The sequence below is a fragment of the Opisthocomus hoazin genome, chromosome 9, assembly GCF_030867145.1.
Source record: "Opisthocomus hoazin isolate bOpiHoa1 chromosome 9, bOpiHoa1.hap1, whole genome shotgun sequence".
Lineage (NCBI taxonomy): Eukaryota > Metazoa > Chordata > Aves > Opisthocomiformes > Opisthocomidae > Opisthocomus > Opisthocomus hoazin.
The window spans coordinates 38,476,406-38,491,765 of NC_134422.1; the positions used below are offsets into that span (position 1 = coordinate 38,476,406).

Genomic DNA, 15,360 nt, shown 5'->3' on the forward strand with positions numbered 1-15,360 from the left:
TTTGTCTTGTTTCTGAGCAGAGGCAGAAAGGGGGATCATAGAATACCTCAGGCTGGAAGGGTCCCACGAGGATCTTTGAGTCCAGCTCCCTGCTCCTGGCAGGTTTGGGCAGAGAGAGGGCATGCGGTCCCGTCCAGGGGATGCGTGCGTCCGGGCGGGGCAGCTGCAGCCCCCGTCCGTGCTCGGCTCTGGCCAGGCGCGGCCTCCCCTCCTCGGACCCCCGCAGCGCTCTGCTCCCGGCCGAAGCAGAGGAGAAAACTCCGGTTCCCGCCGGAGCCTCTGAGGGGAGGGGGCGTGGCCGGCGCCTGCCCGCAGAGAGCGGCGAGGGAGCGCGAGGGGGCGGCGCGCGGCGCGGCGGCTGGGGCGGGAGGCGCGCGGAGGCAGGCGGCGGGCGGCCGTGCGCGCGGGTCGGGGCCCCTCAGGGCGGGCCGGCGGGCGCTCCTCAGGCAGCGGCGGAATGGCGGGCGGGGCCGGGGAGCCGCGGCGCCTGGGGTTGCGTGAGGAGCCGGCGGAGAGCTGCTGGGCCAGGGGTAAAGGCAGGGCAGGGACAGGTGGCATTGCAGCGTGGGGGGCTGCTGTGGTAACGATGAGTTCCTCCTGCAGGTGACGGAGCAGTCCCCGGGGAGAGGTGCTGTGCTGGCCCTCGTTCTCAGCAGCAGGGAGGGGCTGGTGGAGAACGTGGAGCTCAAGGGCGGCCTTGGCTGCAGTGACTGTGAAATGGTGGAGTTCGAGATCCTTGGGGCAGCGAGGAGGGCGCACAGCAAGCTCATTGCCCTGGACTGGAGGAGAGCTGACTTTGGTCTTGTTATAAATGACAATACGCCATTTGCATTATTTTTTTCTTTATTAATATTTGAGGCAATAAAAAGCAAGCAAACAGCGCTGGGTGCGCGGGGGGTCACTGCTCCACCAACATACAAACCTTCTAGTGGCACCGGCGGTCTTTATATTCTCTCCGAGCTGTTCGTTTCCGCGAAGTCTCCTCCTTCTTTTGATTCTCTGCGCTTACACGGCATAATTTCTTTGCGCATGCGTCTTATGATGTTGGTGGTCTGTATAGTTCCTCTGGTGGTCTCCGGGATGAAGAGTCTCTTCTTCCTCGGTGTCCTCTAAACGTCCTTTTTTGGCGCGCTGCCGCAGCCTCCCCACCGCTGCCCGCTCATCTTGCATAAGCAGTATACGTTAGCCCAGTGTCTAACCGCACTGCACTTCCATATTCGCCCAATCTCCAACCCACAGATATCCTGTCTATAGTTCCATGCCTTCTGCAGTTTTGTTATTTCACATTATGCTAGTTTCCACAGTTGCACAGTATGTGCACTCGACACGAGTCATCTTGTAGTCTATTGCAATCCCCCATCTTTTTTTCTTTATCTCATTGATTCGTGTTCTTGCTTCAAATTGAGCTAAACCTCGTTGAACCGGAGTGGGCTCCTTTTCTTCATTTTAATTATTACCGAGGAATGGGTTTTTCCCCTTTGAACCATTTCTGGATCCATTGGTATTGCTGAAATCTGCATCCCTTGAACAACAGAATGAATTAACCGAATAAAGCATGGAATCATACAGGGTAAAAGCAAAAGTCTTATAACAGAGTATAATAATATGAATCTTAACTTTTTCCATCAAACTCCGTTAAACAAATTATCTCACCAGTTATCAGATAAAATAGAGTTCCATTTCTGTATTGGCACATGAGCAATTCTTTCTGTTTCATCAGTAATTTTTGTAATGGCTTCTCCGTTACCATCTATGTTTAGACAACACTCTAAGGTATTAAATTTTTCACCAACCTCTCTTGCCTTCCGTAGAGTTGGTGGTATATACCAATTTACATGGGACGTGGCCCACGTATTTAGTGAAATTATTTTCTTCCCTGGCTATACAAATTTGACCAATTACTTCATGGCTTAAGAGCTATCCCTCAGGTCTCTTCTCTCTGAGAGTAGTGTGTATTTGATTCTACAATAGAATTTGTTTTGGGGTTAGTCCCTCTCCTCTCCAGGGCCATTGTTCAGTCATTTGTGAGCTTTCACAAATCCAACAACGAGTTATATTTAATTCTTGTGTTTTGTATTAAATTTATGAACAGGTTTTTACTTGGGGTGGGTAGATCCCATTCACTGAGTCTTTGTTTTAGTTTATCATATATGTTCGCAGGTGGCCTGCCTGGTTGTTTAGAGTGCTGTATTTGTTTGGTTACATTTCTAACTAATTCTTCTTTATATTGATTTTGTACTCCCCCTCCATCAGTATATCTCAACATACCTGTTTTGGAAAGTGACCGTACCACTGTTCTTCCATACCGGGTCAGTCGATAGCACTTAGAACAGGCATCTTGGGTCAATTCCCTCAAATTCGAGACCAAAAGCAGTATCCCTAGAATCCATTTTATCCCTCTGTCTCCCTCGCTTACCGGGTTGCTTCCGGCAGCGGGTTTTCTGTTTTTCTTCTCGACAGCAAGGGTAGTGGCCTGGGATTTCCCATCTGCTTTGTTTCCCTTCATGTTTCTTTTTATGGCTTCCCAGCTCTTAGCTTTGACTGCTTCTCAGTTATGGTAAGAACAGTAGGGCACCTGACTTTTTTTGTGACACTCCCTTTTCCCAGTCACAGTTTTACTTTGCAATTTACCTCTATTACCCTGTATGAACAATTTTCCACCACTGTGGCCCATTTGATTCAATGATTTTTTTGCTATTAATTTTTTAGTGTTTGTTCAGTAATTATACGCTCAAGATGTTCACACTTCGGGCATAAGCCTTTAGGGGCGTTATTTCCCGGGGAAATGGTAATACCACCACTCTTTACAGTAGCTGCATTGAGCACATACTATTGGGTTACAGTCACAATTACTGGTATCGCAACTGAATTTAGACATCTATCCTTTTGGAAGATTATCTGTAACTCTTCCATTCATGAACTGGCTTCTTTATTCGTGATGTGTGAGTCTAACCTTTTTCTGCAGTTCGGACAGTAGTCTCTGTAGTCAATAAAACAAGATAAGGTCCGTCCCATCGAGGAGACAAACTTTCTTCTTTTCATGTTTTGATCAACACTTTGTCTCTGGGCTTAATTTTATATTTGGTAAAATCCAAAGGGGCTCCCTCCTTTCTCACCCCAAAAAGCGCTCTGGCTCCATCCTCTGCCTGCCCTCCGTGGGGCAGCTGGGGCTGCCCAGCCCTCCTGTTCCTCTCCCATGGGGCAGGGCCCCACGTCCATCCCCTGCCCAGCTCGGGGTCCCCACTGCTGTGCTGGCACTGGGCCCAGTCTCCCACTGTGGTCTTCCCAGTGGCGCCGCAGTGGGGGGAAGGCTCCCTCCCCTCATCCCACTGACTGCCCTTTTGCCACCACTGCCCAGGACGGGCGGTGAGTGCTGGGGGAGGCTGTGAAGATCCTCACCCCTCCCTGCTTGGAAGCCCTGCAGCCTGCGAACCGTTTCTTTCTTTTCTTCCAGCCTTCTGCTCGTGCTGCTGTGTCCAGTGCAGACCTGAGCATCCTGAGGATGGAGGCAGGGAGAAGGAGACTGTCCCTGTGGCCGTCACTGCCTTGGAGGTCGTGGGGACTTTGCTAAAGCATCTGCAAGACCATGAGGTGAGGCCAGGGGGCTTGAGGGCCCCCCTCCCTGCCCCTGGCTTCCCCGGCACAGCGGCAGAGGGGGATCTCGCCTGACGGCACCTCTGCCCTCCCGCAGGCGCTTCGTCCCTGCCGCTCAAGCTGGACTAATGCCACTGCTCCCTGGCTCCCTCCTTTCCCTGGGAGCTCACAGCGCTCTCCTGGGCAAGGCAAAGCGTCTGGCGTAACCCCCAGCATCTCTGCAGCGCCTTTACCCAAGGCCCCTCCTTAGCTTTGGTTCGGGAACTGTCCCAGCGCCGGGGCCCCAAGGTGCAGGGTGCTCGTGGCTTCCCCTCCTCGGGGCATGGTCTCATTCCCACACTTTCCCCTGCCTCGTCTGGCGCTCTCCCTCTGACCTCCGCCATTCCCCGGCCTCGGGAATGGCTTTCTGGGCTCCTGCATGGCCTCTTACCCTGGTGGAGTTGGTCTCCCTGCCTGGCTCTCTGTTGGTGTCGGAGGTGCCACAGGAGATCTTGCTCTTGGCTGTGTCTGTCCTGAGCGATGCCTGCAGCTGGTCCCTCGTGCCCGTGGCACACAGATGATTTGTGGGGCAGCAGGTCTCTCTCGTGGCTCGCCGGGAACGAGGACAAAGCAAGTCCCAAGTCTCATCGCTCCCTCCCCTTTGGTCTGTCCTCAGGGTGACCGAGTGGAGATATACCGGGAGCTGGAGAGCGTCTTGCAGGGAGACGATGGCCGTTTGCCGGGCGGCATCATGAACCGCCTGATAGCAGAGGCATCCAGCGACATGCGGGCAGCCCAGGTGAGCTTGTTCTCTTCCAAGGCCACCAAAGCAGCCTGCCTACGCCCCTGGGTTTTGGGGAAATACAGAGCAGCGCAGAGATGTTCCTCGGTTATTCCCACCAAGCTGGGTTCAGCTCAAGGTTGTTCCTCCTGGCTTGATGAAGAACCTTGGGCACCCAGCAGCCCCATGGAGAGGCCCCACGGGGGAGGGTCTGGAGTCTGCGACAGTTTGTTCCCAGCATCTCCGCAGAGAGGGAGAGGAGGCAGCAGCACAGGGCTGTGCCGGGGAGAAGTGTCCCTCGTCTCCCTGAGGTGCTGCTCGCCTGCCCCGGGGTACAAGAGGCAGCGGACGCCCTGGCCCGAGCACAACTGCAGCAAGGGGACTTGCACGGGAGACAGGGGCGTTCAGCCTGTGCGAGTGCCTCAGCCGTTTCCTCAGGAGTGCTGAACCTGTGGTGCTTTTCCAGGGTGTGACAGACGACATGAAGACGGCTGCTAGCGATGTCCTGGTGGCTCTGGCCCGCTCCCACTTCCACTTTGTCATGTCGGAGCTCCAGAGACACCTGAAGGCCATGGGGAAGGTTCCGGAGGAGTTTGTGCTCCTCACCCTAGGCAAACTGTCCCGCAGCTACGGTACGGCACCCTTGGCCTCCCGGTTTGGGTCGGGGTCTGCGATAGTGGGCAGCAGGGATCCTCCCCCTTCCTAAATGCTCTGTGTTGGGCTGGGGGGCTATGAAATTGCCAAGCCTCCCCGCTGCATGCCAGGGCTGGCCAGCAGCTCGGTTCCTGGAGGGTGGGAACCCACTGGAGAGAAACGCGTGGGGTCTGTGCCCCCCACTGTCCTCCCTGTTTCCCCAGAGAGCTTCCCTGCTGTGTCCCCCTTGGGGAATGCAGCCCTCCCCATGCCCTCTGGCATGGCCCGGCAGCCCCAGCCTTGCCAGAGATTGACCCCAGTCTCCCGTGTCTCTCGCTGACCCTCGGTCCCTCTGTCCCTGCCTTCTCCGCAGCCCTGCAGTGCATCCCCTTTGTGGGAATGACGCTGTTGGCCCTGCGCGCCATGCTGAGCCAGGTGGGGAGCGGCCGGATCCTGCGCACCTTCTGCAGCGGTGAGTGTTAGGGTAGTGGTGAGCAGCTCCTTGGCCGGGGTTGCCGGGGCAGGGGTGGCCTTTGATGGCTCCGTGCGGTCTCCGAGGGAACGTGGTGGGCGTCAGCCCCCGGTGAGGTCAGGCCTTGGCGATCCCAAAGCGCTGTGAGTGTGTAGAAGGAGCAGGGGGAACCTGGGACGTTGCGGTGGGCAGGACACAGCGGCACTGCACAGAGGTCCCCTCCCTGCTGCAGACTGTCATGTGCTCCCTTCTCCTTTGTCCTGGTGCAGTTGTGGAGCAGTGGTCGAAAGGGGTCACCGCATACTTCTGCAGCCGGGAGCAGTGCCCCTTCCCTCGCAGTCGGGAAGCGCGGCTGTGCCGAGACATTTACCCGGTCTTCCGCTACGTTGTGGCGAATTTGCTGCACTGCGAGGAGGAAGAGGTGAGAAGTGCTGCTTTCCATGCCTGGGGCCGCAGCGGGCATGTCCACGTCAGCGGGCCCATCTGTGCGCGGCGGGGTGCGAGCAGGGTGGAGAGGGAGCAGTCTGGGCGAGGAAGCCCCCCAAGCCGGGAGCCTGCCGCCCTGTGTCTGGGGGCTCCCTGGGGGGAAGCAGCAGAGTCCTGGGGCCTTTGTTCGGGGAGGGCTGGGGCAGCAGCATGGGCAAAGGCTGTCTCTCCCAGCAGGGCTTCTCCTTTCCCTCTCCAGGACAAGCAGGCTGTCCTCGGGGCAGTGACTGCCATGACGGTGGCCCTTCTGCACGGGGAGCGGCACGGATACCATGCCTGGGAGCCGTTCCTCTGGCTCCTGCAGCAATATCAGGAGGTGCGAGACACCTCCCAGGTCACCAAGGTGAGGAGTCGTGTGGGGCCCAGCGTGGCTGCTCGGGTGGGTCTGTGCGAGTGCCCAGAGGACCTGGGAAGGCCTTTGAGAAGGACCAGGGAGAGCAGAGGAGGCCTGAGGCTTGCGTGCGCTCTTGGGGCAAGAGCAGGGCAATGCAGGGGGGGGCCAGGAGGGAGCCAAGCGTCACATCCGTGAGGCTCATCTTCTGGCATTGCCACCTCCCTGGGGCTGTGCGTGCGGGAAGAGCTTTGCTCGAATGCCCAGGGCTGTGTCCAGTCCCGATGCTGCTCTGAGGGGAGGGCAACGAAGCCCCGTGCAGGAGGGTTTGGGGTTTTCCCTGGGAGCTGGTGACAGGGACTCCCCTTAGCCCAGATGTGCTGGGTTTCTCCCGTCGCAAGTGGCTTGAGGTGGCTTGAGCCTCCTCTTGCTGCGCCATTCTCTTGCAGAACCTCAGCTATCTGCTGGAGACGCTGGAGGGACTTCAGAGCCCAATCCCCCAGGGCTTGGCTCTGGCCATCAGCTCGGCTGTGTACTGCCAGGTAAGGGGAGCCCGCACGCTGGACTGCGCGGAGGGGAAAGGCTGCCGGCGGGCAGGGCAGGGCAGGGCAGGGCGTCCCTCCGCCGGGACCTTCCCGCAGGCCAGCAGCACGCCAGGGTTTGTGATCCCGGTGCCACGGAGGTGCCTGCAGGCTGCAAGAGGCCTGGTCCTGGCTGTCTGGAAGGGGAGCGAGGGGCAGCCCAGCTCCCTGGGCCATTTGCCTCTCGGCCGAGTGGCAGGACTCTGGGAGAGGAGGGCAGGCAGCGCTGCTTCTTTTCAGTCCCCTTCTGCGCTGACGTGAATTTCTTTGAAACAGGCTTTGTTCCTACGGCTCTGTGATGTGACCAAAGAGCCTGGCCTGGGTCGCAAGGCAGTGCTGTCCCGCTGCATCGTGCTGCTGGGTAAGGAGCGGAGGCTGGGCGATGCCCCGCTGTGCCGTGGCAGCTCTGTTCCAGTCCTCAGCAGCTGGAGGCAGCTGCCTGCTAACGCAGAACGTGATTTCTTCTCTGCAGCCCGCACCTACCCGGAGGAGACGATTGCGTTTCTGCGCTGCCAGCTGAGCAGCAGGAGCAATGCCTATCGCGTGGCAGCTCTGGGCCTGCTGAGAGAACTGGCCCGCTCTGATGGTCAGTGCCTGGGACGCGAGGCGGGGGTTGGGGCTGGTGGGCTGAGAGCAGGAAGAGGCTGGAAGTGGTGCACCTGCACCCGAAAGGAGCTGCAAAGAGCAGGTCCCCAGCTGAGCTGATGCTCCAAGCTCAGTGACACAGGCGGGCTGGTGGGCGCAGGAGCTGCTTGTACCCGTGCCATTTCTCTAGTTCTCTGTTACCGTAGCTTTTGATCCCTATAAAATAGCCGTGCCTCTAGAAACGGAGTTGCTCTGGGTACGCTGCTGCCTCCTGTGAAGTCAGACTTGGGCCCCGCTTTTCTGTCCCGCTAACGTATGAAAAGCTCAGAAGCTTCAAGGGGTGCCTTGTGCCGTGGGGGCTCTGCCTCAGTGCGCACCTCTCCGTGTCTGTTCCAGACCCTGCAACAAGAGAGCAGCTGCCGCAGCTGGTGGAGGCCGTGCGGTCGGTGTGCAGCAACCCCAGTGCCCAGGTGAGCTGGTTTGGGAAGGGGCTGCCAGGGCGGCAGAGAAAGCCTCTCCCTGGGGGCAGAGCCTGGTGAGGCTGTAGCAGGAGCGGCAGTTTGGGGGCTGACCGTGCTCCCCGGAGAGCTGATGGTGAGAGGTGATGCTGCTGCTGGCGTGGGCAGCGTTGGAGTGCCTGGGGAGGTGACAGCACGTTGCCCAGGTGGTGGGTGCTGTCTCCTCCCTGGGGAGAGCTGGCAGCCTGGGGTGGGGAGGTCACAACGGATGGGCAAATGCACATGCAGCCAGGTGCTAAAGTCCGTGACTGAGCTGCGGAGCAAAAGCTGCTGCCATGCCCTCACCATCTCTCTGCAAGCCACTAAGGCGGCTCCCAAGCGAAGGTGTTGACCAGGAGGGTGGTAACCACGGTCTCCCCTGGCAGGTGCAGACAGCAGTTGTGGAGTTCATCAGGGAGCTGCTGAGCTCTGGCTCCCAGAGCTGTCAGGAATGGGATGTGGTGGGGCACATCTTCAACGAGTTTGGCCGGATCTCGGGCAGACTGGTAAGGGCAGAGCGGGACAGCCGGGGCTTTGCCCAGTGCCTGGGCTGTGCTGAGAGCTCCTGCGGGCATCCTTGGCCGTGGAGACCTCCACACTGCAGGGCCGTCGTCGCCGGCACTGCCATCGGAGCATCCTCCAAATGGCCGCTCCTCATGGGTGTCTGTGCTGCTGTCGGTGGAGGCGTCGGTGGGTGGTGTGGGTTTGCACCTGGGCGTACCACCCGGGACTGCGTGTGCAGCCCACGGGCTGAGCAAAGCTGCCTTCCGAAGGGAGGGACCTTGTAGGGAGGGGACATCCTCCATCCTTAGATGCTGATGGATGATCAGCAAAACGCAGCCAGTGCAGGGAGGTGGGCCTGGCTGGAGGAGCTTTCTGTGGGGCTCTTGTGCTGGGGCCCTCCAAAGCATGCCCTGCCCGTCTGAGAGCAGTCTTGGGGGCCCGTGTCCCTTCTGGCATGGGGACAGGCCTTTTGGCAGTCCCTTCGGTGAGCGTTTCCAGCTGGGTGCCCAGGAGATGAAGGCTGGGGATGGCCGAGCCTCCCGCTGACTTGCCGAGGATCTTCGACACGCGTGCGTCGCGGTGCTGCAGGGCTTGGGCTGGCTCTGCTTCGGGAGCAGGGTGCAGGAGGGGGCTGCTGGGTTCCACTCCGCATCCGTCGGACCTGCTGCCACCAGGTCTGGCCGTGAGAAGAGCCCCGCTGAAGGGCACGTTCCTCACCTGTGCTGCACTGGCATGACAGCAGCATTTGGGTCCTGAGGGACCGTGCAGACTAGCAGCATCTCTCTGCTCGCAGACTTCCCAGTCCTTGCCAGCATCTGGGAACTGGTCCCTGAGCTAGGTCTGGCTGTCCTTGTCCTCCTTCAGGAGGTCAGTGGTCCTGGGAGGCTGTTGCAGGAGCACTGGGAGGGCCATGTCTGAGCCTTGTCGGTTGGGAGCTGAGTAACGGGGCTTTGGGCAACTGCGTCTTGCAGGTGGCAGAAGGCCATTTGGCCTGGGAAAACCCGGAGGAACAAGCTCTTCAAGCCCTGTGCATGGAAATCGTGGGCTCGCTGGACGTCTCTCTGAGAGGGATGACCAAGGTAAGCCACCCTGTGCCCCGCTGCAGCGGCCACTTCTTCCCTTCAGGGCATTTTTCCCCATGCCCTGAACCTCTCCCCGATGTGCGCTGCAGCGCGCGAGGCTCAGGGAAAAGCAAACCATCCTTTCTGTCTGCGAGCGGAGTGGAAGTGCCGCTGTGGTGAATTGCCTGGTCTTTCTCTGCAGCTCCTGTGGCCGAGGCTTCTGGAGTACGTGGTGCCAGCCCAGTACAGCGGCATGCTGATCCCGCTGTCCCGCTGCCTCCGAGCCCTCGTGGAGAGGCAGGAGAGAGCGGGGCACGAGGAAGAAGAGAAGCCCGATGCCGTGAACTCCCCGGAGCAAGATGGGAGCCCTGGTGAGTGCCGCTGGGTTTGGCTGGGGGCCGGTCCGGTCTGTGTCTCCGTGTTCCTCCGCAGCCCTGAGCAGGAGAGCCAAAGGGCAGAGGCAGGCTCTGCTGCTGGGCATGGGGGGCTCTGCCCTGCATTGCCCCTTGCCCGGCGCAGAGACCTGGCTCTCCTGGGGAGCCGGGGCTTGTTCCCGGCCGTGCCGGAGCTGCCTTCATCTCCCGCTGGGCAGCCCTCGGGAGCCCCTGGCCCAGCGCCCTGGCAGCACGGCCGCTCTCAGCCCTGTGCGGGGGTATCGGAGGTGCGAGGGGCAGGGCACGGCGGGGGCTCGTCCGCTCATCCAGCCTTTGTTCCTCCCCGCAGCCCGGCTGCCGACTCCCCAAGCCCTGCTGGTTCGACTGCTGGTGAGTAGCGCGGCCCTGAGGAAAGAACTTTCCTGGCCGGGGGTGATGGGAGAGCCCACGGCAGAGATGCTGTTGAGGCCAGTGCCGGGACCCCCGAGGAGGAGGCAGCGCGCCTGAGCCCGCCGGGGATCCCCCTCCTTCCTCGGGGCCGGCAGCACCCTGGTGAAGCCGCTGGCCGCCCGCAGAGCTCCCTCCCTCCCTCCCTCCCTCCCTCCGTGGCGGGAGAAGCTGTGGCTGCGGCGGCAGGAGCGACCCTTCCCTCCTGTCCTCGCCTAGGTGTTGGCAGCGGCTCCTGAAAAGACCGGCGAACGCGCAGCCGCTGCCTTGCGGCTGCTGCAGGCTCTCCACGGCAGGATCCACAGGGCCGTGGCGGCGGTGTGGGCCACCGAGATGCCGCCCCTGCTGCAGTACCTGGAAGGTGAAGCGCGGGTGGGGAGGGAGGGACGAGGGGCAGGGAAATGCAGCGTCCCAGCGTGATGGAGGGGAATGGGGCCCAGTTCCTCAGCGCTTGCTCCGCAGCCTTTTGCCTTCCAGGGAGCCAGTGCTGAGGCTGGGGGCAGCCATGGCCCAGTGGATGGACGGGGCCGTTGGTGTCCCCTAGGACAGCAGGTCACGGTGGCACCCCCGTGTCCTGGTGGGGGTTCAGGGCAAGGATTGGACTGGTACTGCTGGAGGGGCTGCAGCTCCCAGGCTTCGGAGGGCCAAGTGCCCAGGGCCACAGACGGGCTCAGGTTGCGTCAGGGGAGGTTTAGTTTGGCTATTAGGAAAAATTTCCTTACTGAAAGACTGGTGAAGCATTGGAACAGGCTGCCCAGGGAAGTGGTGGAGTCACCATCCCTGGAGGTGCTCAAAAAACGGGTAGATGTGGCACTTCAGGACATGGCTGAGCAGGTGTGGTGGTGTTGGCGTGAGGGTTGGACTTGCTGATCTGAGAGGTCTTTCCCAACTTTCTTGATTCTATGATTTTATGATTCTATGAAATGGGCAGAAAGTGGTGGGTGATTCAGGAGAAAACGGGTGTTGCCGGTGTGTGCTGGCACTCAGTGGTCCAAGTTGTTCTGGGAGCTGCAGTCAGGCAGTGGGGATCAGCCGCGGTCTGCGCGTCCTTCCCCAGCTTGACTCAGTGGCTCTGACAAATGCCCCTGGGATCCCTCCTGTGTCTGTGGCCTCCCAAGGGCTGTGGTGTAGGTGCTCGCAGGCCCTCTCCAGCCTGATGGCCTGGGACTTTTGGGACGTGTGACCGCAGAGGAGACTACTGGGCTCTTCTTGGCTGTGAGCTTCAATAGCAGCAAGGGTTTTGCTTCCTTCTGCTTTCCAGGAACAACCGAGGTCTCCCTGGACTCTGCAGACTGGGAGGAGCGTATGCTGAAGGTACAGCATCCCTGGGGGAGAAGAGGGAGCGCGCTGAGCTGTGGGAGGAAGCTCGGGGCTGCCTGTGCCGGCACCGGGCGGTGGGGGCACCTGCAGAACGCCCCGTGGCACCCCCGCAGTAGTGCCTGCCCGCTCGGAGGAGCTGCTGTCTGCACACACGCCACAGCTGATGGCCAGTGCCCTGGGACGCTGCAGCACACACCTTGGCCACGGCCGCCTCCTCGGTGTCCGGCGTGCCGGGGGTGTTGGGAGAGGAGGGAGGCTGGTGAAAAGAGGGTTGGCTGGGGTGGGGGAAGAGACTGCCGTTCCCGGCAGCTGTCCCTGCGCAGTGTCCCGGGACACAGGGGCGTGGAAAGGGCCCCGGCCAGGGCCAGGAGAACACTCGCGTCCTCTCCTGTTCCCCACAGTTCCTGCGAGCGTCGCTGGAGCCCATCGAAGACGGGGCCTGGACCGTGGGGCTGAGCCAGGAGCTGAGCCAGCAGCTGGGCAGCTCTGTCCCCGGCTCCTGGGAGAAGGTATGTCCCCTGCCCCGCGCCGGGGCTGGTGCCCATGCTCTGCCCACACAGGGGGTTTCCACTGCGTGCCGTTCCCCCTCCCCCAAAAGATGCGTCACCCCGGGCTGCCCCAGCGGCTGGCTACAGCCCGGCGTGATGGCCGGCTTCGCCCGCTCCCAGGGCCAGTCGGGCCCTTCTGGGGCCAGCCCTCTCGTGACGGGTCGGGCCATGACTGCAGCTCAGGCTCGGCCTCTTCCCTTTCAGCTGTTCCTCTACAAGGCTCTCGGGACAGCGCTGGCGGCTTGTCGGGACCTCGGACACGTCCGTGAGGAGGTGCTGAGGTTCCTTCAGGAGGCGAACCCTATGGAGCTGCCTGAGGCCCAGGTGAGGCGATGTCCATGTCCTGAGCATCCCCTGCTGCTCCTGGCCCTGCTCCAGGCCTCCTTGACTTCCCCGTTGCTGCCGTTTCGCCCTTGCTGCAACGTCCTACCTGGCCGTTGTCGCTGGCCACGGCGGAGTGCCTGGGCTGGAGCTGACTCCTCGTTTCTCTGCGGCTGCAGGGCATGATTTCTGTTGTGTCCCGTGCTGCCGAGAACCACTTCCACCTGGTCTTGGACACGGTGACAATGTTCTCCTCCGCTTTCACCGGAGACTGGCTGTGTCAGACTTCCACGGGCTGGAAGGTAAACGATCCAGGGTTTTGCTGTTTAGCTTTCCATTTCTGGCTTGATTTCCCCTTCTCCCCAAGCTGCGGCAGCTGCATTTAGAGAAGGCCTCTTGTAAGAGCTCCCCGAGAGCTGTGCTGGGTGCAGCTCCTCCCCATCCCCATGCGAGAACCCACGCTGCGGGATGGGAACAGCTCCCGGCCCCGGAGCTGGCGGCTCGGGGAGCTGCGGGGAGGTGCCCGGCTGAACGAGGAGCTGCCGCAGGAGCCCGTGGCAGTCCTGGGGCTGACATCTTGGGGCATCTCTGTCGACACAGGTACAGCAGCAGCAGAATAAGGAGAGAGCCCAGGCCACTTGCGCTGCTCTGATGCACACCTACAGCAGCATAGCCCTGTGTGCACCCAAGGAGCAGCTGCTCGCCTGCGTGGAGAAAGAAATTGTGGGCAACATTCTGCAGCTCTGCGGAGCCAGAGAGAGGGTAGGAGCTCGGGGTGCGCAGGGCAGGGCTGCCTGGGTGCCCTCGCTCCAGCCCCTCGGGGCTGGGGCATACCGAGATGGTGGGTCTGTTTCTAAAGATCCCCCAAGCACGGGTTTGTTCTCCCCATCCAGATGCAAACCCCCCACGGGTTCCCTCTGCCCATGCTCCTCTTGCACCCCTCAGCCCTTCCAAGAGTTCAAGGGGTGCTTTGCTCTCTTTGCCCTCAGGACTGGCAGCTCAAGCTGGCCTTGGTGCAGAGCATCACTGAGGTCAGCAGTGCCATCCAGGCTGTGGGCGACTGCGGCAGCTTTGAGCTCGGCTTGAAGCAGAAGGTGATGTGGACCCTGCTGGTGAGTGTCTGTAGCTGGGGCAGTGAGACAGGGGAGTTTGGGGCTGCGCCATGCTCTGCTTTCCCCAGAGGCACGATGGTCTGTCGGCTTGGTGGGAGCTGCTGGAGCTGTGTCCCGAGCTGGTGGGGCCCTTGGGTGCCTTGGGGCATCCATGGGGGTGACGGGGCGTAGTCTGTCAAAGCCTGTCAGCAGGGGAGGGCTGTCCCGTGCCCCTGCGGGCTGCCAACTCTGTGCTTGTGTCTCTGGGCCTCACAGGACTGGTTGGAGAGGGAGCCGTGGGACTCCCTGGTGCATGGAGTGTTGCAGCCCCTGGAGAAGTTGAGGTGAGGTCTGTTCCCCGGGCTCTGGGGCCTCCCAGTGCGCCCCAGCCAGCCCAAGTGACTTGAGCTTGGGGCCGGGAGCTGCTGGGGCTGTGGAGCGGGAGGCTGTTCCCCATTGTGGGGGTCTCCCGAAGGAAGGGAGCCCCGGGGGTTCCTCAACCTGGGGGTGGGGGTTTGCCCACTGCCTGGGCAGAGGCAGGAGTTGCTGGAGCTGAAGGCAGGGCTTGCTGGCGTGGGCTGGGGGTGTTGTATTTGGGGCCCTTGATTAGGTGGAACCCAGTTGTGCTTTGAGGCACGCTGGAGAGGGCAAGTAAATCCGCTTTCTTTTTTCTCTTCATTTTTCCTCTGGCCAGCAAGCTGAGGCCACTTCTGAGCCAGGAGGACAATCGGAAGCTGCTGGCAGTGTGCTGCCACAGTGTCGTGTCCTATCCGCCTGAGAGGCAGAAGGGAAGGCAGGCAGCGAAGGCAGCTGTAAATGTTCAGGTACCCAGCGGCCAGTGCCTGCCCACCTCTGGGTCAGGTTCCCAGCTCAGCGTGCCCTGGCCGTCCCCATGGTGCAGAACCTCAGCTCTCCTTTCCTGCCTTCAGGTTCTGCACAGCAGATGCATGCAAGATCTGGGCCACCTCATAGCAACTCTGCTGGAGGCGGAGGCAAGCTCGACCAGCTTGGACGACGTGGTCGATGTGAGTAGCCCTGGGACAAGAGGGAGAGCGTCAGAGGGGCAGGGCATTGAGTCTGCAGAGGGTGGCAAGAGGTGGATACCTTTGCTATGGGAAAGCAGGGCTTTGGCTCCTCGCTCTGAGGCTGTGTGTTTGTGCGGGGCGAGGGGCTGAGCTGGGGGACGCGAGCCCCCGGCCATGTGGCCTCAGGACAGGCAGAGAAGTGGGCCGTGCCAGAGGGAAGGCCGGGAGCCAGCCCGGAGCTGGACGAGAGCAGCCGGGGGCGAAGGCTGGAGTGGGGAGCCGCTGGCAGGGAGGCAAGAGCCGTCTGAGGGCAGAGGCAGTGGGGGAGAGCGGGGGGGCGGTGGAGACCGCAGTGCCAGTGCTCGGTGGGGCTGGGGGCTGCGCCAGGAAGGGGCCAGAGAAGGAGGGAGATGGAGAGAGATCTTGGGGAGAGAAAGACGCCGGTTGTAAGAGAGACGTGCCCTGCCCCAGGTGCTGAAGGACTGGCTCACCTCGGGGACAGAATGGGAGCGGGAGAGAGCCCTGTGGATTTTAGCCCATGTGCTGGGAGCTTACAAGGAGCGATTTGAGCTGATGGTGAGTAGGGACCTCCTGTGTCCCACTGTGCCCCCTCCCCATCATTGATGGCCCCGGAAGAAAGCCCGGCCTGGCCGGGTGCTGGGTTTCGGGGCTCTGGGATCACGGGGCAGCCCTTCTGCCAGTGGCCACTCAGGGAGCGGGATGGGCGGCA

The 15,360-nt window shown here is 61.0% G+C and overlaps 1 protein-coding gene across 1 annotated transcript; it reads left to right on the forward strand.

Annotated features, from left to right (window-relative positions):
* The first annotated feature begins 457 nt into the window (after positions 1-457).
* Positions 458-14,938, forward strand: LOC142362439 (maestro heat-like repeat-containing protein family member 2B). Its single transcript, XM_075431073.1, has 31 exons — positions 458-541; positions 604-799; positions 2,461-2,557; positions 2,710-2,788; positions 3,481-3,591; positions 4,250-4,372; positions 4,821-4,986; positions 5,361-5,459; positions 5,729-5,880; positions 6,145-6,288; positions 6,726-6,818; positions 7,134-7,218; positions 7,330-7,443; positions 7,839-7,912; positions 8,326-8,445; positions 9,415-9,522; positions 9,707-9,875; positions 10,228-10,268; positions 10,545-10,686; positions 11,587-11,639; positions 12,047-12,154; positions 12,398-12,517; positions 12,694-12,816; positions 12,946-13,068; positions 13,115-13,276; positions 13,504-13,626; positions 13,695-13,748; positions 13,882-13,949; positions 14,300-14,429; positions 14,535-14,630; positions 14,774-14,938. The coding sequence occupies exons 1-31, from the start codon at positions 458-460 to the stop codon at positions 14,936-14,938; spliced, it is 3,522 nt and encodes a 1,173-aa protein (XP_075287188.1).
* The last annotated feature ends 422 nt before the right edge of the window (positions 14,939-15,360 follow it).